The 24,054-nt window shown below is 33.5% G+C and overlaps 3 protein-coding genes across 4 annotated transcripts; all 3 read left to right on the top strand.

Moving 5' to 3' along the window:
• On the top strand, window positions 5,051-7,521 carry LOC18603935 (diphthine methyltransferase homolog). 2 transcript variants are annotated; one of them, XM_018116905.1, is made up of 3 exons: window positions 5,051-5,123; window positions 5,265-5,593; window positions 6,628-7,521. In XM_018116905.1, the coding sequence occupies exons 2-3, from the start codon at window positions 5,272-5,274 to the stop codon at window positions 7,347-7,349; spliced, it is 1,044 nt and encodes a 347-aa protein (XP_017972394.1). In that variant the 5' UTR covers window positions 5,051-5,123; window positions 5,265-5,271; the 3' UTR covers window positions 7,350-7,521. The 2 variants fall into 2 exon arrangements, with proteins under 2 accessions (XP_017972394.1, XP_017972393.1); XM_018116904.1 differs by having other exon boundaries at window positions 5,265-5,602.
• On the top strand, window positions 10,718-17,980 carry LOC18603934. The gene is made up of 13 exons (XM_018118133.1): window positions 10,718-11,248; window positions 11,560-11,695; window positions 12,182-12,318; window positions 12,598-12,799; window positions 13,277-13,515; window positions 13,623-13,734; window positions 13,943-14,087; window positions 14,199-14,341; window positions 14,428-14,597; window positions 14,873-15,181; window positions 15,269-15,324; window positions 15,907-16,121; window positions 16,523-17,980. Exons 1-13 carry the CDS (start codon window positions 11,042-11,044, stop codon window positions 17,707-17,709), a joined length of 3,258 nt encoding a protein of 1,085 aa, XP_017973622.1. The 5' UTR covers window positions 10,718-11,041; the 3' UTR covers window positions 17,710-17,980.
• Window positions 18,146-19,038, top strand: LOC18603933 (glutaredoxin-2, mitochondrial). Its single transcript, XM_018116978.1, has 4 exons — window positions 18,146-18,357; window positions 18,441-18,565; window positions 18,659-18,757; window positions 18,830-19,038. The coding sequence occupies exons 1-4, from the start codon at window positions 18,146-18,148 to the stop codon at window positions 18,907-18,909; spliced, it is 516 nt and encodes a 171-aa protein (XP_017972467.1). The 3' UTR covers window positions 18,910-19,038.

The following is a 24,054-nucleotide window of genomic DNA, read 5'->3' as shown; positions in this document are numbered from 1 at the left end:
AAATAGAAACTATTAAATAAAAAAAAATTTAAAGTTGACAACATTAAAAATAAAATAACAGTAAATAAACTAAACTTATCAATTATCGTGATATGAAATTTAAGTTATTAACTAGAGGTTTTATGCACAGAGAATGCTCAAATAAAAAAGTGTAAGGAAAAAATGACTCTTTGTTTCTATTTGGTAAGAAGAAAAGAGAACAAGAAGGGATAGTTGTGAGATTTTGAGAAGTAGGGTTTGGATATAATTTTATTGCAATAAGTTTTATTTGTAATTCTAAAGTCTACTAAAATTAATTGTTGACTCATTGTTATGGGATATCTCATCAAATAAAAAATTATTATAAAAGTAAAATTTTAAAATTTTTAAAAAATAAAAATATGTTAAAAAAATTTTAAAATTTTTATTAGGACGAAATTAAAAATTTCAAAAAAATAAAAGTAAATATAAAAATTTAAAAATTGTTAGGTGGCCTCTGATTGTATGTAATTCTTGTATAATATTTTTAATCTTAATGATATTTCAAATCTATTTATATCATCAATTATTGTTAAAAATCAATAATAACACTGTCACAACAACTCATAAATTTCTTACATTACATCTTATTAATTTCACCTTAAAAAATTAATAGAGTTCACTTTTTTACCACCTAGACACCAATGACAACTTAACTCACTTGTTTTACCATGTGAACATCCACGTAATGATTCACATAATGTTAAGGTGATCGATTGTGTAAAATTTTAATGACAGTTGACAAAATTAATGAAATTTTAAAAATCAATCTTTATAAATTATGAATAAAAATTAAAGATTACACAAAATTTACTTGATATTTACGTATAACCATTATGTTAATTAGCATACATTCATTCTTATATATCCTCGTATGTTCATTAGTATACATCCATTCTTATATATCCTCGTATATTTAAAATAATACATTCGAAGTTTGAAATTTTAAGTATTTAAATTAACCATCTCTCTATATACATCTATATTATATAATATAAATTAAAAAAATAAAACAATAAGTATAGTAGTGGGAAGAAGTCGCCTATGGGCTAGTGGAATCATGAGCCGTGAGTGAAATTGTCTTGTTAAATTACCACAAAAGTACCTTTGATTCTGATAGGACAAATGTTCATCATGCAATATAATTGCAGTTATTCTTCCACTTTAACTTTAATTTAAGTTTTTTTTTCCCTAATCAAAATTTTCATCATCATTCTTAGTAAACTTAGGGGATGTGACTTTTAATTTATAAATAAATAAATGTAAAAAGAACACCCATGGAACTGAACTAATGCCTACCTTTTTCCTTTGTTCCCTTGGACTCAACTATAACCATAAGCTGACAAATTGACTTTATATATGCTGATCTTATATATATACTAGTTCTTTACAAATTAAGCTTATTTTAAGCAAATGTGATTTAATTGATTAAGGGTAAACTCTATTTATGTCTTTTGTGATTTCAATTGTTTTACATAATATATTATGAATTTTTTTATTAACACTTCATGTATTTTTTTTAATTAGTATTCTGTGAATAACTTCTATCTCCACGAAAAGTTAAACGATTAATATTTCTCAATAAACTAGCAAAAAATTATCTTTAAATGCCAACAAATAGATTAATTTTGAGTTAAGGATATTTTTGCTATTTTTCTTCAGTAAAATTAATAGCTTAATCTCTTATGAGAACAAAAATTATCCACAAAATGTTGTATCAAGTGAGAAAAAAAATGAATATATGTGAACAAATAGATTAACTTGGAGTTGAAGATATTTTAAGATTTTTATTTAGTAAAATTAGCAATCTAACTTCTTATAAGAACAGAAATTATTCACAAAGTAGTAAATTGAAAAAAAAAATATATTCAGGTGACATTAACGAAGGAAAAAATCATAAGATATCACTTGAAATGTAAGTGAGATTTATTATTTTTTAATTAAACCGTCCATTATATTGATTAATGTGTATTTAATTTTTAATTATTTCTTTATCTGATGGCATGATTTTCGTGGGTTTGAAGTCACAGAAGGGGTGAAAGGGTTGGAAGGTTGAGAATGAAGGGAGAAGAATAATCAACGTCATTGAAATTTGAACCTACAAAGGTCGAAGGAAATGAGGGGAGAAATTCTAAAGGGAATCTAGGTCGTGTGTGGATCACACGATAGGAATTTGCTTCTTCCCCCCATTGGACTTGTACGGCATCTTTAAGTTAATCCAGCCATGCACTATTCTGACCAAGCAAGTGGGATAATTAAATTTGCAATTGCTGAGCTATCAATAAATGAAAATTATTTTTTTATCCTCTCTATATTTAAATTCATTTTTTTTCAATTAATGATGGCTTGAATTTTTCCTCAAACTAAATATTCGGATATTTTATTTTTTACTTTTACAATTAAAAGAGCAAGAATTTTCTTTTTTTGTGTTGGATATAAATCGAATTAGAGACAGATAGATACGCAATAAGAAAAGAACTTACATTTTAAATAACGTTAATGGAGACTCATTGATAATCGAAATTGATTCTATTTGTTGATGAATTGAACAAACTAATTGTTTAGATCAAAAATTTTATTCATATGAGAAAGAGATTTCAAATGCAATATTACAATATGCGCAACGCAGAAAGAACTTACATTATTAATATTCAAAGTTAATATTATTTATTAATAAAATAAATAAACTAATTGCTAGAATCAAACATTTTGTTCATACGAGAGGCATTTTAAACTTTAAACTTTCATTTTGAAATTATATATTGTTGATATAAATTGAACAATTACATTGTGAATAATGTTGATGAAAATTTTATTAATACTCGAATCTAATACTATTTACTATTGAAACAAACAAATTGACTATTTGAATTTAACATTTTGTTGATAAGAGGAAGAGAGAGATTTCAAAGCTATATATATGTTGTTGATATAAACTATACAACATTACAACGCGTGCAGCATAGAAAGAACTTACATCTTGAATAACTTCGATGAACAATCATTAGTACTCGAATGTAATACTATTTACTATTAAAGCAGACAAATTAACTATTTGAATCAAACATTTTGTTCATTAGAGAAAGATTTCAAACATAAATTTTTCATTTCAAAACTATAGATCATTGATATAAATTATAAAATATTGTAACACGTGAAACATGAAAAGAACTTATATTTTGAATCACGTCGATAAAGTATCATTAATACTCAAATCTAATACTATATACTATTAAAACAAACAAATTAACCGTCCGAATCAAACATTTTATTCATGCAATAAAGAGATTTCGAACTTAAAATTTTCATTTCAAAACTATTATGGATATAGACTATTTATCATGCATATAATAACTCTAAAAAAAGGATAAAAGAAGAAGAAAAAAAAAAAAAAAAACTCCCTGACCACCTTTCCATGGGCTGGATAGATGAGAATCTAAAACTTTAAACAATTCGAACTCCGGTCCTAACCCTCTGGCCTTGGGAATGAAATTTAGTGCAGACATTACATGGTGGAGGCCCTAAAAGTCATCGTGATCACATTGTTTAATACTATGGTATTGTTCATGCATATTTATCTTATTAATTAATTAGACGCAATCAATTAAACTATGATGAATCCATGCCCTACTTTTTGATTAATTGCAAACACACAAACACTCTTCTTAAACGGCCGAATGAGAGTTAAGAAACGTGATTTAAATATAAACAAAACCTAGCCATCTTTCCTTTTCGGCCAAAATTTATATGATTCTCATACAAAATAATAAATTTATGATCTTTGTTCACAATTTTTTATTCTTGTACATATGAGAGGTATAAGAGAGGAACAGAAATTCTGACTTTGAATCTTAGTCTTTTTAAAGAGAAAAATAATTACTGAATCGAGTATGAATTTGTGTATTTATGTATGATTTTTATTTATATTTTTACGAATTTATATGTTTATGTGTGTACGCATGTTTACTCGTCAAATCCAATCCCTAAGTAATAACTACTGAACTAGATAGTAATTGACTATGTTGATCAACCCTTTTACCCTAGCTCTAGTTTTTATCATTCAATTATTTTGGATACAATTATTCCAAACTTATATAGTTAATACTAAATTTGAAACAAACACACACACTATAAGTTTTTGAATTCTATTTTATTTTATTTTGTAGAGTGTATTGTAACTTTTTTTGGGTAAAAAGTTGCAACAAAGCTAATAAAGGGGAGGAAAAATAAATTAATTATGAAAGCATCTCAAATTGAAATATTTATTCATTCTTGATTTGGCACAAAAGTTAAGGAAAACTTCTAGGTTATTGTATTTTGGATGAAAATTTTATTTTTGATATTTATTTTCAATAATGTAAAATGTTATATATATATGTGTGCGTGTACGTGTGCGAGTGTGTGTGAACAAGTAATAAAAAAATACAAAAAAGAGGACAAAAGATGTTGAGATGGGAACAAAGAAAGTAAAGGAAGAATTTGATAAATAAAATATAATTGAGTAAAATAATACATGTATAATTACTTTAAGAACTTTTGAATTATTTAAAATAAATTTAAATAAGTCATTAGTCTTCTATTACATTCAAATCAAACTTTTATATTTTTATTTTAAGTCAAAAAGATCCTACACTAATTGTTATTAATCAAAATATCCTTTTTCAATTTTTATCCACGTGACATAATTTGAAAAATAAAAAATATTACATGATCATGTCATAATATCACATAATTATTATTTATTATAACATGTTAATATGCAATGTTTAACACATAAATGACAAGTGACATTGTAATTAATAATAATTAATAAATTATTATTTATAAGTATTTATTTAATTTAAAATAAAATTATAAAAACTCGATGAATGTAATAAAAAATTAAACATTTATTTAAAAAATTCAAGTACAAATATATAGTTTAATGCACACTTTTCTTAATATTATCTTCGGCCCCAGGGCCCAAATCGGCCCAATAAACTTGGAATAAAAGTCCTTGGGCCGTATGTCAGGCCCACTTTGTTCTTCATTCCTTGACCGTGCGCTTATCATTTTCCTCCCTGGAACTTTCCTACTTCCAAAACTTCCAACTAACAAACATAACGGTATTTTCTCATTCTCTTAATTTTTCCCATTTTCGCGCTAATCATAACCCAAAATTTTCCTTTTTCTTTTTTTTTTCCCTGTTTGACTGGTTAAATTAACTGTCAATTGTGTGCTTATAACCTGTTTGATGAAATGCGCAGTAGAGGAATGGACGTGGCTCATTGCTATTTAGAAGGCAATGCCGATGCCGTGGAGTTCTGCCCGCACGAAGGTTACCAACACGTGCTAGCGGCTTCGACTTACACGCTGCAAGAAGGCGACCAACCGAGCCGAGCCGGTAGTATTTCATTGTTTGATGTGAATGCTGAAAAGGGTAATCTCGAATTGTTTCATCGGGTGGATACCGCTGGGATTTTTGATATTAAGTGGAGCCCTGTCGGAGGCAATGTGGGTCCTCTCCTTGCTCAAGCTGATGCTGATGGGTACTTGAAAATTTACAGTTTAGAGGGTCGCTCTGATGGAGAGGAAGGTAGTAGAGGTATTGTTTCAAGTTATGTGGAGCTGTGTGTGTGTGTGTTAGTCCTGTTGTGTTGATGACTGAAAGTTATTCATACTTTATCAAACTTACTTTGCTACGGTTGGAAATCCGCGTTGTCATTGGATTGAAGATTCTAATGATTGAATATCTTCCATAGCAGGACCACTAAAAAAATTTGGGGAAAAGAAACAAAGATCATGCTTTTTACGCTGTAATGTTCATTTCATCGTGTTGTTTAATGCATAGTAATGGACTTAAAGGGAGTAATTATGGCTTAGGTATTAAAAATTTCCATTAACTGGGAAAAATATATAAGATACTTGAATTGATGGTATAATTTTACTCTAGAGACCCTTACTTGTAGCATGTATACAAACATATATGAACTTTTAAAATTATTTCTTTCTACTTTAGGTTAGTGTCAGAGCATGCTAATACTGGCGTTCAGTTCAAATTGCCATCCGTCTTCTGCTACTACTTCAAATTTTGCTCCTTGTTACAGAGTGATTGGCAAACATTGGAGTAGTGTAAAATTGATTCAAAATGTGCTATGCATCTAATTAAAGTTTCTGTGGTAATAAAAGGGGGAAAGCATATTTTTGGCGCTTGAGTGAACTTTAACAACTTTTGCCCTATGACTAATGCTTTAGCTAACTAACCTTAACTCTTTTCGAGTTAATCATGGCCATAAAATGTACAATATTACTCTGTTGAGCAAATATATCCTAAGCTATGTCATGTGAGCATCTGCAGCTAGAGGAAGAGAGTTTATTCATCATTAAGTTTGATTATCATTCTAAGCTTGTACACATTCGATATGATCATGTGAATTCAATTGCTTATTTAGGACTGTTCCACAATTGTTTTTAATATTTTTAATTCTACATCAAGTTCTTCGCATTTAAAATTATTCTTCTATTGCTATTGTTAGAGAAAGCATGTTGCTTATGGAGCATGAGATTAGATTTTTTTTGTTTTATAAATGCATTTTATTTTTTTCTTAAATTTATTTATGTTCGATGCAGGAGGCCTTCTTAATGCAGTCAGTGGTGAAAAAATCAGCTCCTCCATGTGCCTTTTCCTGGATTGGAACCCATCGGCCACATCCATCTCCGTTGGTCTATCAGATGGTTCTGTCTCAATAATTTCCCTTGTAGAGTCTGGAATAGAAACATTACAAGAGTGGAAGGCACATGATTTTGAACTATGGACAACTTGCTTCGACTTTCAACAACCACAGTTAGTATATACAGGATCTGATGACTGCAAATTTAGTTGTTGGGATATGCGGGATAGTCCAGCCCAGATGGTATTCCAGAATTCCAAGGTCCATAAAATGGGAGTTTGTTGCATTGCCAAGAGCCGCTGTGATCCAAATATCATACTTACAGGTAGCTATGACGAGTACTTGAGGGTATGGGATCTAAGGTCGATCTCAAGGCCAGTAAATGAAACTTCAGTTTGTCTTGGGGGAGGAGTTTGGAGAATCAAGCACCATCCTTTTGTGTCAGGCTTGGTCTTGGCAGCTTGTATGCATAACGGATTTGCAATTGTCAAGATTGGAGGGGAGAAACCTGAAGTTGTTGAAACTTACAATCAGCATGGCTCGCTTGCATATGGGGCAGATTGGCAAAAAGATAAATTATTACCAGTAGGCAAGACCAAGAGTACTATTGTAGCCACTTGCTCATTTTATGACCGTCTTCTTCGCATATGGATGCCAAAAAGTGATATTTGCTGCATTTAAGGACATCTCATTCGTTGAGTTCACATCGAACCAAAGATGCTGGTTTACAAAATCTTTTTTCAAACTTAGTTAGATATGTATTGCCTACATATCAAATCTTTGTTGTTTCCAATTATTCATGACAGGTTGTTTTGCCCAAGATATGCAATTATGCATGAAAATTCTGTGTCAAGTGGGGCTCAGACATCTACCCTTAAAACGAGGGCTTTCATATGCTACCCTATCAATCAATTATTTAATCAGGGAGAATTTAAAAGTGTGATTAGTATAGATTTACAGAGGAAGTAAAAAGGTTAGGAGCATTATCTTAAAAAACCTTTCGGCACTGAAATACTTATGTAGCAGACATAACTTTCTCTATATTATGTGGTTATTGATCCTTTTTTCGTTTATACTCAACTGGAATCCAAATGTCTGCTTCTTTTGCTGAGCTGCTCAAGACTGGTTTTAGCCTTGCCTGTATCACAGCATCAAGAGCATTCTTCCTTGAAATGCATACAGTTAAAGTACTTCAGTTAGAAAGCCTTTTACAAATTTGGGAGGGGAGTATTCACGTGTGAGTAGTGGCAATTGGTGGGCCTGAAACGGTCCTTGTTCCTTTTGTTCTTTTCTTTTGGGATAAGATTCCAATGCTGCAGTTGATATAGCTAGCAACATGAGGATAATTCGCTATTTGAAGCCATCTTCGAGGTACTGTTACTTCTCAAAAGTTCTGTTCTTTTTCTTTTGTTATTTTCTTATGCATCGACCAGGAAACAAGGATTTGGCCGTTTTGTGACTTTCTGTTACAGTACAATCTGCCAACTCATTACTGCATTCGATGATACCTTGACTAAATACTGAAAGATTCAATATGTTCATTCTTGTAATCTTTCTGCACCTGTTGTCAGAAATGATTAAAACAACTGAGGAACATGCTGCACATTCTGGGTTATGCAAAATGTTAAGTACCCGACATTTATTTGCAAAGGATTCTTCATTTGAAAAATTGGAATATGTGTTAAAAAGCATATGTTCATGGGCCTCAGATGGCCTGAAATGATCTTATTTTGTGCTATTTGGTTCAGCTTGACCTTGGGTTTGTAACTTGTTCAAACTTCCTTATTGTAACAGTGTCACGGTCTCTTTAGGGAATCATGAAAATCTCACATCAATTGTGTATTAGAATACAATTAGATATTTAAATATTCACACTATCTTCAACTTGTGAGACGTATATTTTTAGAATAAAACTGTGAAGCTCAATAGGCCAAAATAAACATATCTTGTAAGTTGGTGTGGACCATGATAATTAATATCAAAATCGAGTTGTAAATTTCATATCAACTATGTACTAGAATACATTGAGTATTTAAATGTTCACGCTTCTTTTTGCTCATGGGAATTTTGCAAAGCATCCTCTTCCTAAGGCCTGTATCCGTATGTATGCCAGTTGTTCACCTTTTGGGTTGCTATTGTCTGGTAATTAATGTATGACCATCCATTCTTTTTAACCCATTCTCTTGAAATAATGTTATGCCTAACCTAGGGTTTTTTCTTTTAACACTGCACTTGTTGAATCCAGCTTGCTTTGCTGTGCCCATTTGGTATCAGTCCATTTCTCCATGGCAAAAATTATTCTCTCTTTTTGTCTTATATCTTATGGCTATCATCTCTTATTGTCTATTATATATATATATATATATATTTGCACTGTTCTTTCTCAAAAAAGAGTCATGGGAGAGGAATGGAAGGGGCACTGCCAATAGGTAAGGAGATAATGTTTCTGAGGTTGTGCTTCAAAACCAATATATCTTATTGGAAACTGCTGCTGCAATTTGTCAATTTAAATGATGAGGTCCTCAACCACCTTCTTTCTCTGTCTTTGCCATTTTGTTTCCTTACTCTACTGTGGGCCTAACTCACCAGGTGACACCTACACTTCCTTGTCTGTTAAAGCCCTCTTTTCTCTTTTACATTCATTGTTGAAAATGATGCCTCTCTGAATCAGCTTTGAATAGTAACCATCATTGAGAATTTAATTGTTGCCTCTAAATCTTCGGATGATTCATTAATCTTTTCCTAATTTAGTCTGTCTCACAGTAAAACTGATAAGTTATTGAGTTCAAATCTTACCATATCTTTGTAAATTTGAGTGTACGATTTACGTAAGATATAATATATCTTTTAATACGAAAAAATAACAATTTATTTATTTCTGAATTTTCTTTTATAAAAAATGATAAATTGATCAATAAATCAGGAAAAAAAATGTGAGACATTTGTTTTTTACTCAAACATAGCTGAATAAAATGAGGTCATTCAATGGAATAAAGAAGGGTTGATTTTACTGGTATCTTGTTTAATTTCGAATGTATGATTCCGAATTTTCTTTTGTATAAAAAAATGGTAAACTGGTCAATGAATTAAGAAAAAAAACGTGGGTCATGTTACAGTAGGCTTGTTATTGGCTGTATAAAATGGGGCCGTTAAATGGAATCTGCTCAAGCTGTACACTACACAAATTTAATGACAAACGCAATAAAAATGGCCATTTTCTGGATAAAACATGGTATCTGTCTTGAGAGAGCTCCACGTCCACGTGAAAGTGTTTCTCTTATCAAGTGAAAAGACAAAGGCAAATCAAACAGAAATTGAGGCCACCAATATATATGCATTAAGCTTGATGTTTGTCCAAAAATATGTTGAACACCCTTGGCCTTCCTATTCTTCATGTGAGCATTTGTCAATGTCGGACCACTGTTAGCTATTAATTCCAACACGAAAAAATGGGTTTTTCTCTGTTATTGTTTATGAATCAGAAAATTCAATTCCTGTATGAATCTGCCTCACATCAAATGTTATTATGAAGAGAATTGGCAAATGGTCTACTTCCTTGGAAGAAATAATAAATTGGTTTGTGGTAATGAGTCAAAGTTCCCCAAGGAGTAGGCAAGGTGGAGTACTTATCAATCAGCAGGATTGCAAACTGGAAAGCAATAAGCATTGAATTAAATGCTCCAAGTTATTGGCAGTGGCATCATAACTGTACCATATGTTGAAAAATTTGTAAACTCCTTGCTCTTTGTTAAACTAATTCCCGGTACCAATGCTTTTCTGACATCACCCGGCATAAAAACCAAAGCGTTTTGGTATGTCAAAGTTAGGCTGGATGGTGGATACTGAATCTAGGTAGCAGTAAGTACACTGACTTGAGAGGAGCAAAAGCTTAATGCTCTCTCCCTCTGTGATTTATTTGCACTGTATTTTTTTTTTCAAGCCCCTCTGGCATGACTTTTAACCAAAAAACAGCAGTTGATACTCCTTGGGCGTCTGTCCTAATTTAGTGCAAATCCTCCTTGGAATCTCTCAACCTCTCTCTCTCTCTCTTGCTTATCTACGCGAAACACAACCTGTCCTAGAGTGTCAGTTTCATGTGCACTATTCTTAAACTGGTAAACTATCATCAACCACTACCATTACTCACCTTCTAAACCACTCTTATTGCCAATAATCTGCGTCTTCTTCCCTTTCTTTGGTCTCCACCACATTTTTGCCAACATTATTATCCCCACATAATGCATTAATTTGATTTCTCTCCTTATTTTTTGAACGTTGTAGGCAGACCCCACAATAATGGCTCCCTTTTCCTAATGGAATTCTAGCCTGTACGTCTTTGAGACTTCAGTCTGGTCTCTGGAGTCTCCTCTGAAATGGGTTTGCTCAAGGTGTCATGTGTGCTTTTGCTTAGTTTGGTTTTTTCAGCTTTGTCTTTCAAAGGGAATTGTGACGGTTCAGAGTTCTCAGTGAAGTTCTTAAGGGCTCCTCATGCATTATCTCACCTTAGCTCAGCCAAATTTGTCTTTGAAGTTTTGGGAGGTGGCAATGGCACTTGCTCAGACTGTAGCATCACTTGCAAGGTTGGTTTGTTAGTGACACTGCTTGCTACATTTGCTCATTTACAGTTCTTGGTTATTCTCTCTCTCCTAGTTAAATTGTTCAACTTCTTTTCAACGTTTTAGAATCTAATATTGGCAAAGTTGCACAGAAACTAAGTAGCATTACCTTGTTTGAATTATTCTACCCTTTTTTTTTGTTCAGGTTTCTACTGTTCCTCTCTACTATACTGGAACTGAAGAAACTGCTCATGATTTTGACTCATTTAGTCAAGAATTGGTTGAGAATTCTTTTTCCGATTGCTAACTCCTTTCCTATGATGCCATGAATGCAGCTGGATTATGGCTCTGCTTCAGACTGTGGAGCTAGAAAGATTTTGTACTCAGGCTTGCCGGATGGAAACCACACATTTGGGGTCTGCATAAATGGCTCTCAAGGAGCTGGCTGCAGTAGCTATAACTGGACTGTTGGTTAAGAAACCTTCCTTTATCCTTTATAAGTTGTAATCATCTTTTCTCCTATCTACAACAAGTCACTTACATAATCAACTTTGCTCATACCATAAAAGTCTTCGAACGAGTCCTCTTCCAACGCATTGTGCAATGCACCAGAAATGTGTCAGCTTGAAATGTTTTGCAAAATCATCTTGGATTTCTGAACTCCCAATCTTTTATGCACCAGAGCTTTTTCCAACTTTAGTATCTTTGTATTTTTGCTTTAATATCTTTCTTCTCAATTCTTTTTGTTTCTTCTTCTGAAGACATTCAACGGGACCTCCTGCTATATGCATGAATTGCTGTTTGTGTAAAAGAGCATGTTTGCTTTCTGTAAATCTTGCAGAAACTGCAGCTATCATTCTTCTGATATTTAACTCAAGTTTGCACATGTTGCCAATTATAGTGGATTTGGTTCCTGTCTAGTCCTTTGCTAAGGCCAATTCTACCTTACTTTTGCAGACACAGTCCCTCCCACAGCATATGTAACCTCATCGGCACCTTTCACAAATGCTCTAAATGTTTCTGTAAATATTTCTTTCACTGAATCTTGTCCTGGTGGAGGAGGTTTCAGATGTTCGTCTGTAAATGATTGCAATGTGAGTAGGTGCTTAAATTCTTTTAAATTAACTGGTGTTGTTCATAACTGCAGAAGCTGGGGTAACCCCTTTGCTTTCCATCTTCTAAAGTTTGGTTAGTTGATCGACAACAATGTATGATCACAACGCTGTCAAGAGTGTTTTCTGTGATGTTGTGATGTGTCTTTTAATGATTTTCCTTGTCATTTTTCTCTTAAGATCAGTCATTAGTCTTTTATATCAGTTTATGCAAAAAATTAGTGACCAAATTCTAACAAAGAAGTCTGCATCTCTTTGCAGCTGCTTGTTTATGGTGCTGGCCAAGTTGTACCCTCATCACTCATCATTCTGGAGCCAAACCTCAAGTATTCCCTTTTGGTGGCCATATCATCTGCTGCTCAGTATGGACGATTGGTATTGGTAATGGACAGGAGTTTTTGTACTGATTCTGCTGGGAACACATTTACTAGATCAGCAAATTCAAGTTTTCAGGTGCATTTTGGTGAGTTTTCTTGTTTGTTTATTCTTATACTAATTATCATCGTATGCCAGATAAAATTCCTTCAAAAGTAATCTCTGTTTCAATCTTTAAATATGGTTATAAGTGATATAAAAGCTTCTCTAAAGTTGTTCATCTTTTTTATCTCACTTAAAGTTCACATTATCTCCTTTCCAGCAGGAAGTTATTGGAAAGATCTTTAACATTTTGTAGTTATATAAGAATGCTTTCACATTAAAATGATGGGACCATTGTATAAATTTCTTTGAAATAGGGTTGTTAGTAGCCAGATAAAAGAATGTTACAAACTGGTCAAGTCTGTCCTTTGCCATGTTGGACAATGAAAATTCTATCAAGTATTACTTGGCTGCTTTGAGTGTTCTTTTGTTCCCACTTTTTTCAGTTTGAGATGTATTTACTCATAAATTGTTGACATGTTCTAACCCTAACTTGATGCTTGTGGCTGCTTGTGTTTCACAGATAGAAGAAGTGTATTTGTTGACCTGAGGACTCATGTTCCTGAGAAATTGCTTCAAGTTAATAGTGAAATTAGAACAGTGCGGGCAACCAATAATCATAATAACCTGAAGGTGTACCTATACTTCTCAGCACCTATTCTCAATTCATCAGCTGAGATTCTAAGTTCTCTGAACATAAGGCAGGGTAGGCTTCTTCCCATCAGTGGAGAACATCATGGGAATCGCAGATTTGGCTTTCTGGTTAGTCAGTCAGTTCTATAGTTTTCACTCATCATTGCTGTACAAACAGGTTTTGCCTTTGGTTTATCTATTTAATGTTCTCAAGTCATTTCATTGTTTCCTTTCAGGTTGCTAATATATCTGATATTGCTATAGTAACAATAAGCCTCACTCCAAACTCTACAATAAGCAGACAGGGGACTCCCGTTTCTCCTGTGGCACCAGTTACTTTCCTATATGGTACAAGCTACATTTCTAAAAGAAGTTATAAAGAAATTCACATCTCATAGGGGATAAAGTTTACTTTCAGTGTTTCCCCTATTCTCTTCAAAATTGAAAATATTTCCAGTAAGAAGAAGATTCTAATATTCCATGGAGTTAAATCATTATATGTTGGATACTAGATGCATTAAATGCCTACTGACATGGACATAGATGTGATCTTCAGATTCTCAGAGGACTGCTGTGAGATTAAGCACAACATCTCACATGAGGACACGAGAACACAATGTCCCGATTTCCATAAAATTCATGAAGCCAGTTTTTGGGTTTAACTCGTCTTTGATATCCATCTCAGGAGGGCGTTTGCAGAGGCAAGTAATTTCTCATTACCAACCTCTATTTGGCTAGTCTATGTAGGAATATAAACTGCAGCTCAGAATTCAAGAGGCTGATTTTGTTTTCCCTGCTTTGATGCATTCCAGCTTCCATGAAATCAGTAGAAGCATATATGCTGCAGAAATACGAGCAGATGATGATGTTGTTTCTGTCAATATCCCTGAAAATGTAACTGGGGATGTTGCTGGAAATAAAAATTTGGCGTCTAATGTTCTCCAAGTGAGGCACTGTAAGGATCTTTTCCCACTTTTCCCTGTTAATTGCTGAGTGAAAATATACCAAGTCCTTGATGTTTGCTATACCAACTATATGCAGATTCTATACCTATAATTTCTTCTGTGATTTCCATCTTTGCAACTGCTGCTTTTTTGTTGACTTGTTTTGCTGCGGGGCTTCTCACCACGTCAACTGCAAGCCTTCAATCCGTTGGGGCATTTTCAAGACCGTCTTCATCTTTGTCATCTGACCCTGCAAGGATACTCTTTGTATGATACCAAACTCATCAGAACTCTTTATTTTATTTCCAGAACTTAACTAATCTCTCTTATATGACGAACATACATAAGATTTCATGCAACTCTTCTAATGCTTTTGACTAGTCATGCAATATTTGATTAAGCTTCATGAACCTCAGACCAACAAAAAGTTTCATGAATGGATTGTGGAGATCGTTCAATATTGATGTTTTCTCATTTTCAAGTAAAAGTATAAAAACAATAGTGACAAACAATTCCATTCTCTTGCCTTTCTTTTTCTGCAGAGAAGTGCATGCCACATTCAGGTTTTTGCACTGTCTAGGTGGTTGGCAGTCACATTGCCAGTTGAGTATTATGAACTTGCAAGGAGTTTAGAGTGGAGCATTCCTTATTTTAGTCTCCCATGGGAAACTGGGCACATTCAGCCTGTTATGATGGGTTCAAGCCCCAGTGACGGTTCGAATTCTTTTTTTTCCCGAGCATATGATTGGGAAATATCCAATAGTTTTCAACCAAAACAAGAGGAATTCAAAGTAGCTGCTAATGTATATGGTTCACCACTTAGTGCAATGGAATACAGATCATTTTTTGAGGTCAGAAATCACTTATTCCTCATGAAAAAAGCTCGTACCTCACATTGAACACCATTTAAGTAACAGAGGTGTATTTTATGTGAGCAGAACCAAAGCATGAAACCAGAAGCAGATTATATTTTGGATAAGCTGCATTCAAATGGGTACGTTGTCAGCATATACCTTCTTTTGTCTTTCCAACGAACTCTTCTATTGCTAAATGGATCTTGCAGACAGAGTAATGCAGAAACAATTGACATGAGTTTAATAGTTCCCTGCAAGCATATAGACAAAGTACAAAGTTCAAAGTTGACAGTTTCCTGCAAGCATATGGTCAACACCATGCCATCATGGTCAATGCCATTGTCAGAATTTTTAATAGAGACAACCTGAAGGTGTTAATGATTGGTCTAACATCAACAAGTTTTGAGAGTACAAGTACTCAATTCATACAAATTATAGTAAAAGGACTAAATTCAACATTTTTGTAAAGCACATATACTAAATGTCAAGAAAGATTATAGAATTTCATGCACATATCTCTACTTTGCTGGAAACTGAAAAGTATCTTAGTAATTATAAAAATGCTGATTTTGGTAGCAATGGCCAATGATGGATATGAGTGTGTGTGTGTGTGTGTGTGAATGTATGTATGTATGTATGTATGCATTTTGAATACTTCTTACAAAGGTTAAAGTACTAACAATGTATATCGATAATATATCCTGTTTTTCTCATCTGTGTAGGTGGAGGGATTTTGATAGAAGCTTGTTCTGGTTAGCTGTAATTGGTGGCAGTTTGGTACTGCTGCATGTTTTTCTCTATTTCATTCTGAAGTGCAAGAGGAGAGATTTTGAAAAGCAGGGGAGTTACGGAGCACTAATATTTCCTAGATTTGAGATATTTCTTGTAATTCTTGCACTACCTTGTATCTGCCAGGCTTCTGCTGCTCTAGTTGCAGGTATCTTAAACATCACAATGTTTCCCTTAACTATGAGCAAAGTTAAGCATTCATGGATAAGTAAAGGATTTCAAAAAGAAACTCCTCAAATTATGTTCATCTGTTGTAAAGGATTTAAGTTAAGGTGGTGCACAACATGGAGAGAGTTATAGTTATAAGTGAAAGGAATAGTTGGAATTTCTTATAATTTTGTTGAAAAAGCTTGCTGATTTTCCCTCTGCTACATGGTTATACATTCCTTTACTGCATGTCTACATCATAGCAATGGCCAAAACAGATCTTGAGAAACATGAAAATGTTTTTCCATTGATACTGACTGTGAAAATTCCTGTTTAGACATCTTTACTCATTTGAAAACTATTTGACTGGGACATTACCTTTTCCAACTTTTGTGTTTCAAGGAGGAACCCCTTCAGGAGTTGTAGTTGGGATTCTGCTGCTGGGTGTTGTGGCTTTCGTACTGCTGTCATTGCTATTGTTCCTGTCTGTCGGAATCACACTTGGAAAGCTGCTTCAATACAAGGAAGTCCATCGAGAAGGCCAGCAGTTTCACTGGTATCAAGATATCATCAGAGTGACTCTTGGTCCTGGTAAACGAGGCCAGTGGACTTGGAAAAAGAAAGCCAACTCTGTCCACCTAACCATGTTCGGCCCTCTGTTCGAAGATTTGAGAGGTCCTCCAAAATACATGGTCTCGCAGATATCTGGTGACAATCCCAGCAGACAGGGTGACCGTATCATTGCTTCTGATGATGAAACAGAAGATGCTGAAGCACCTTTCATTCAGAAGTTGTTTGGGATACTCAGAATATACTACACACTGCTAGAATCTGTGAAACGAGTTTCTCTGGGAGTTTTGGCTGGTGCCTACTTGAATAACTGGTTGTCTAAAACTCCAGTAGTTATCTTGTTATGCATTACCTCTTTTCAGCTTTTCTTCCTTGTTCTTAAGAAGCCTTTCATTAAGAAAAAGGTACAGTTGGTTGAAATCATCTCTCTTTCCTGTGAAGTGGGTATGTTTGCCACTTGTTTTGTTCTCTTGGAGAAGGAATTTTCAGCTGGGGGTGAGACTAAAATTGGAATCTTCATGCTTATGTTATTCCTATTTGGATTCTTGGCACAAATGATTACTGAATGGTATGCTTTGTATGAACAAACAAAGCAAATAGACACTGCTAGGAACTCTTTCCTGACAGGTTTGAAAATAGCTTCAATTGGATTTCTCCTGTATTTCATCCCTCAGAAATTGATGAAAAGCTTTGAAAGCAACTTCCCAGCATTTCAACGTGGGGGTGAAGTCACAGCGGATACAGGTGTTCCTTCCGACAGGATGCGGAGTACTTCTGGGAGCAGGAGCTCTGGCACACCAGAGAAACCATGGCCAAAACAACTAAGGGAAATGGCAAAGGCTAGCTTTAGTAAAGATGGAAGCAAAGTCCCAACTGATCCTTCAAGCAGCGGAACCAAATGGAGTGGGTTCTGGGGGACAAAAAGGAGTGGGAGCTCTTCTCTAAGTTCCTCTTCGGATATGAAGTCAAAGTCGAAAGGGTTGTACAAAGACTTAGAAGCCATTTTTGCATCCAAATGATGCCTATACATCCCCAAAAACTGGAAGAAAACTTGAGTTTTATTCAGAGTTTTTCTAACCTTCCAGCAGAGGAATGTAGAGCTGAGACAACCACCTCTTGAAATTCTGCAATTGGTAATTCAAAATTGGGCAAATGTTCCAAATCATAGCTTTATAGGAATAATATCATGGCTTCCTGTGGCTTCTGCACAGACACAAAAGTCCATTGTTTAGTGTTACCATTTATGGATATTGAAGTTCCAGTAATATAATTCTTTCTAATGCTGTGAAATTGCTGATGCACCCAACTTTATTGTTTCTCAAGCATTCAACATGGTAACAAAACCAATGCTAGTCCTGACAAAAAAGAATGAATTTTCCCTGTGAAAAATTTGCATGTATATATAAAGCATAGCTAGTTAAACCTGAAGTGAGAGTTTGGACACAGGTGATCTCAATGCCCTTTAAGTTGATGATCTTCATGTGCAAAGCCCTCCCATTTTCCCCATTTTTTTTCTCTTTTCTTGCAGAAGCTGGCCAGGTGGTGCAGCCATTTTCTGCCACCAATGGTGCATGTAAATGGACCTTGAGACACCTGGTCTCAGCTTTGGCTCTACACAGCTACACGTTTAAAACACCAGGAAACAAGATAAATAGCCAGGTGATCCGGTGTTGTTGCAATTCAAGCAAAAAGACCAAAAAAGAAAGAAAAGAAAAAACAAACCCCATCTCTAGAAGTGGCACTAAAGAAGGTCGAGGAGATTGTTTTCTGCAACCCTGTTGTTGTCTTCAGGTACTCAACTGTTTTTGACTAGAAAACTAGATGGAAAAGGAAATTTGACAGCAGTTTACAAGGTCATTGAACTGGATGAACAAAGTAAGAAGCTAGAGCATGTTTACTGTAAACAAAGTTCTCAACATTTGTTTTGTACTATGTTATTTTCTGAGGAAATTTCGTGCGTATGGAAAGGTGATGGACGGGAGATGCAACAAGCTCTAGCTGAGTGGAATCGTCAGGGGACAGTGCCTAACGTGTTCGTTGCAGGAAAGCACATCGGTGGCTCTGACGGTAAGTCCAACAGGATCTCTCTACTTACTGTGTTATAAAATTTCAACAGTTCTCTAGGTTTTGCCATTGCAGCCGTGGTGGCTAAGTATGAAGCTGGGGAGCTGCTGCACCTTCTTGTAGCTGCCGGCTCCATGCCCAACATACAACTGTGAACCTGCTGTACTACTGAACTAAGAGCTGCAACCCACATTATCAATGTATCTGTTTCTAGATTATTATGGAAATTTTACCAAACACTATCTAATTCCTGTTTTATTTGGAGTTAATTCACAATTCTATGAGTACTAATCTTAAGAACTCATTAATAATCAAAAGCCTACATCACAGTTTCCTTACCAAGCTTAAGAAATCATTAAGAATCAAAAGCAAGAATGACATGCTTGCCGCTGCAATACCTTGATTAACTTCAGTTTTACACGATATTCCGCTAATATAAATGATAAATTAAATTCAATATAATTGAATTACAGTAATAAAATTTAGTAATAACTCATAGCATATTAATTATTTAATCTTAAAGTTTAACCTGATAATCTCATAATATATTAGTGATTTAATCTTAATTTCATAAACTAATAAAGTTTAAATCGATAATCTCAAACATGAAATAAATGTTTTTTATTGACATAAAATATTATTTTAATTATAATTTTATATGTTAAAAATTCATTTTATATATTTATGAAAAAAATATAAAAAATACATGAATAATTTACTCGAACTAAATATTATATTAAAATGAGTTTGAATCCTCCTTACAAATTAGAAACATCTGAATCTTAAATTAAATTTTGATTTTTTTAAAAAATGTTTTATGTTTGTGAGATGCATAAAGTGGCTTATCTTACAGTAGAGGACAGTAAAAAAGTTAAAAATCCAAAACTAAATCAAATATTACCAAATAGGACTATGATTCTATACTAATCATGATTTCGATCAGACAATCTATGGAAGTTGACTTTTGTTAAGTTGATGGTTTTGGTTTGCATTGGCAAATTCTGCAGTAAGATCATTATTTTTTAACTGGTTAAAGATCATCTAATCAATGAGATTAAATTGCAGTCATTGATTTAAAATCCATAAAGAAATCGGTAAACAAATTCATCTGGTTAATAAAAAAAATAAAATTAAAAAAATTAAAGAGTTAGGAGAGATTAGAACTCTCTTCGACAGAGTGAGTTCTTTTTGGATGGAGGAATTTTTTTTTGTAATATTTTGTTGTGAGTTTCCTGGTTAAGTTTATTTTCCTTCACTCTCAAATTCACCTTTAATTAACGGGCAATTTTGTTGCAGCAAGTTTACAATAGCAAGCCATCCTCAGTCTGAGAGTTTCCAGGACAAGAGACTCTACCAAGAGCTACTTTTAAAGCAATGACTACGGGCATGATATATTTCCTTAGTGTAGGGTTTTGATCAATGGCCTTGGACATGGGTATTTAGTGTTTACTAAAAATAGAGGCCTTTTTCACATGTATATTGTTTTAAGGAAACTATGCCGTTTCAAAACTTAGTGGCAATGGCATTGAATAAAACACTTTGCTATCTATATTATATGATGCCTAGCCACATAAGCAAAATTAACATGTTTTTCCCCTTTATATTGTAGTGACTGTAAGTAGCCTGTTCTCTAAGTTAAATAGAGATGTATTTTTATTATTGTGTGTTATTCGCAGTAATCATGTATGTGCTTAATTCACATGTGAAGCTAAGAATCTAATGACCTAAGCATAACCAAAGTCAAATAGCATATAACAAACAATGGTTTTGGATCAAACAACATAGATATAGGGAAATTGGAGTTGCTTGAAAAGAAGCAATCTCTTCCATTGTTACAAATCAAATGGCAAACCAAAAATTCTCTTTTCTGTGATGAGACTTAAGCATTGCATATCATCATTGCTTCACAATCTGTGAGTAGATTCAAAATGACCCTTGATTTGATTAGACAAAACCATTTCAACCATTTCTCATTACATTAATCCAAAGAATCATTGCATTTTCATCATCAAATTGACCTACTTTGTGAATTTTTCTACAACAAATATTTTATACATTCTCTAGTATCAATTAAAATTGGACATCTTTTAACGTCTCAAAAAAAAAAAGTGGACATCTTCTTAGTGAATTAGGAAAGGATAACAAATGACATAGAAGTAAAACTACCAAAGATCCCTTTGTCATCACTTGCAAAAGAATTGCTCAAATTACTATTTTTTTTGCTAATATTCCACCTACAGGAAGGATGTAGCACTAACTTCTTACTTTTATACATGTTGAAAAAATGATCATGTATTATTTGTGGTTCTGCTTCTGTACAGTATGAAGAAATTTGCAATTAGGCCATCTTCATGGCACAATTAAGAAATGATTCTTGCCTTTTACCTTTTTATAATATGGTAATGACATTGTAGTCCGTCACTATCCATGAGATTAGCAATTATAATTTTGCCACAATTACTATTGTCTAGTGTATCAAACTGGTTGCAAATGTACAAAATGCCTTACTCTGCTATCTTTCCATCTCCTTGAGTTTGTAGATTACAAATTCATATTTATTGCAACCATAAGAGAATTAAAGTGACTTGATTTGCATTCAATAAATACTAATAAATTATTGTAAATTAGGAACCTAACAATGCTAATGTATTAACAAGATGAGAGAAATGTCCAAGTGGCCAGAACATATGTGACACCTCAACCAAAAACCAGGGAGAAGAAAGTTGATATGAGATGGTTGTTTCCTTCTTGGTTTGATTGAATTAAATTGTAAACATGATAATGCTATCTAATTCACGGTGATTTAAAAAATTCCCAGATCATTATTACTTTCCTAATGTTTGAACTCACTGTTCTGCTTATCATTCATATCAATAATTAGCTTATGGAAATTGATTTAGAATTTTATGGGGATAGTCTACATCTGAGCCATGTATTTTTTTTCTTTTTCTATTAGAATTGCTTAAAAATAATCTGGTTTATAAGTTAAAAATAATTTGGTTGTATTTGAACATCATTACTACATAACTTATTAATTTATGCTTTGGCATTTGTTATTAATGTCTATCACAACAATTATTCAATTCATAATCTTGTTTGAGGCTAGTTATATTCACTTTATAATGTAGTTTTACATATACTATTGTTAGAAAATGTGTGATAACAATAATGAGAGATGTTGAGACTATGACAAAAACTGTCAAACCTTGTTCAAAAAAAAAAAAATTACGACGTCATTTATATGCTCAATAGAATGTTTACATATTTAGGAAGTTCGAGAAATCGTTAAAAGACGATATTGCCCATAATGGTACCATTAAGTCGATTAAGCCTCGAACTAGTTCAAATAGGAATTTTAAGGTGAAATTAAGAGTTTCATAGTTCAAGAATGACTCAAAATGGTAATTCGGAGTTTGAGGATTAATTTGGAATCAAACCGAAAATTTCACTATCTAGGGGCAAAATGGTCATTTGCCACCTGGAGACAAAATGTAAATTTTTAGAAAAGATTTTTTGGCCCCATTTGATTTATTGGAGTATGATTTAAGGTTTAGAAGTGAAAATTTTTAATTTCGGTATAATTTGGAGTAGATGAGTGAAATGGTAATTTTGCCACCTCGAGGGTAAAACGGTAAATTTTCACCCCCGATACTTGTCAAGACCAAGGGATTTTATTCATCATAGAAATGGATAAACATGAGAAATGTGTGGTGGAGAATTAAAGAATTAAAAGTCAAATATTTAAAATTTTGAACCAATAAGGAAATGCCATGTGTCATACTTTTATTATTTTATTGTTATTTTATAAAAAGGCATAAAAATCAGCCCATTTCTCCCATAGTGGTCGGCCAAACCAGAAGAGAAGAGAAACCAAGGAAGAGCAAATCCTAGGTGGGAAAAATCAAAGAGAAAGTGTTGGAATTCAAAGATTTGATCAAGTAAAGGTAAAATTTCTTTGATTTTGCTAGTGATTTACCTTACCCACGCATTTTTCCTTAATTTTCATGGTTGAAAAGCATGCTTTTATGGTGAATTCATGGCTGGTCAAAATGGGTATGGAGAGAGAATGATCTTGGATTGGTTTGATTTTGAGGTATGTTAGTGTTTTTAGGTGATTAATGATGTGTAACATGAAAACAAGTGAAGAAAACCACCAAAGGTTTGGTGTCCATCAATAGCTAAATTCTCTAAGTGAATACTGAGGAAGAATGAGGTATTATCCTAGGTGATTTGAGTAAGAAATAATAGTATTTGGTGTAGGAATTAATGAATTATGGTGAGAAAATTACGTAAGAAAAATCACGAAGTTAGTGTACCATTGTTGGCCAAAAGTTCCAAAAAGAAAAGTAAAGATAAATTTTACCTAATTTTGTGTTAATTAGTTTGTGTTTAGTGAATTGAGGGATTGAAAAAGAAATAGAGCAAGTTGGTGTGAAATTGGACGCATTGGCCAATTTATCGAATGAAAAATCAACTTAGGCCAATACCGGGTCTAGATGGCTACCTGTGTATTTTTTTCATTTCATATCATGCATATATATATATCGAGTCTGAAATAGCTTATGACTGTTAGACATAATTTAATTGGAATATGTGTCATGGATTATGGCTAGGTGGTGAGCCATTGGATACAGGTAAAGGACTGTACCCGCGGATTGAAAATGGGAGTATTTCTACTCCTAATATTGTGAGTGGACAATTTATCGTCTTAAATATCTAGAATAATTATACTTGTTTGATGCTTGTATTGAATGGTGAGTTTAAATTATAAAATATTATGTTTTCCAATTAAAATGTTTTTTAATAAAAATGAGATTTATACTGATTTTGAAATCAAATATTGTTTTGGAAAAATTGAGTATATGGAGACTGTGTTGAAATTTATGATTTTATATGTTATTGAAATTGTGGCTTATGACACTATGGTAGCATGATGGCTAAATTTTTAGGGTTGGCATGAAATATATGAACAGTTTTGGATTGGTCTCGGTAGACTGGGTTAAATTTTATTCGCCATATTATGCTACTGAAAATTTTATGAGTCTGGTGGTATATTAAACGGTCACTGCAGTGGTGAGGGTTTCCGTGGACTGCCTAAGAGAGGGGCACGGTAACCCAATTATATATTTACCTCCAGGGGGAGATGCTCGATGAAGTATCTCTTGAGGTAAGATTTGAGTGCACCTCGCGTTCGGGCCACCACGTGAGAGTGAGACTCAGCCAACGTCAAGGAATGGCTGTGTGTCAGATGCGAAAACATGTTTATAGGTATGAGACATTTAACAACCTTGGCGGTCTCA

The sequence above is a fragment of the Theobroma cacao genome, chromosome 3 (assembly GCF_000208745.1).
Source record: "Theobroma cacao cultivar B97-61/B2 chromosome 3, Criollo_cocoa_genome_V2, whole genome shotgun sequence".
NCBI lineage: Eukaryota > Viridiplantae > Streptophyta > Magnoliopsida > Malvales > Malvaceae > Theobroma > Theobroma cacao.
Note: the sequence above shows the minus strand (reverse complement) of the source record. Positions and strands in the feature narration are given on the sequence as shown.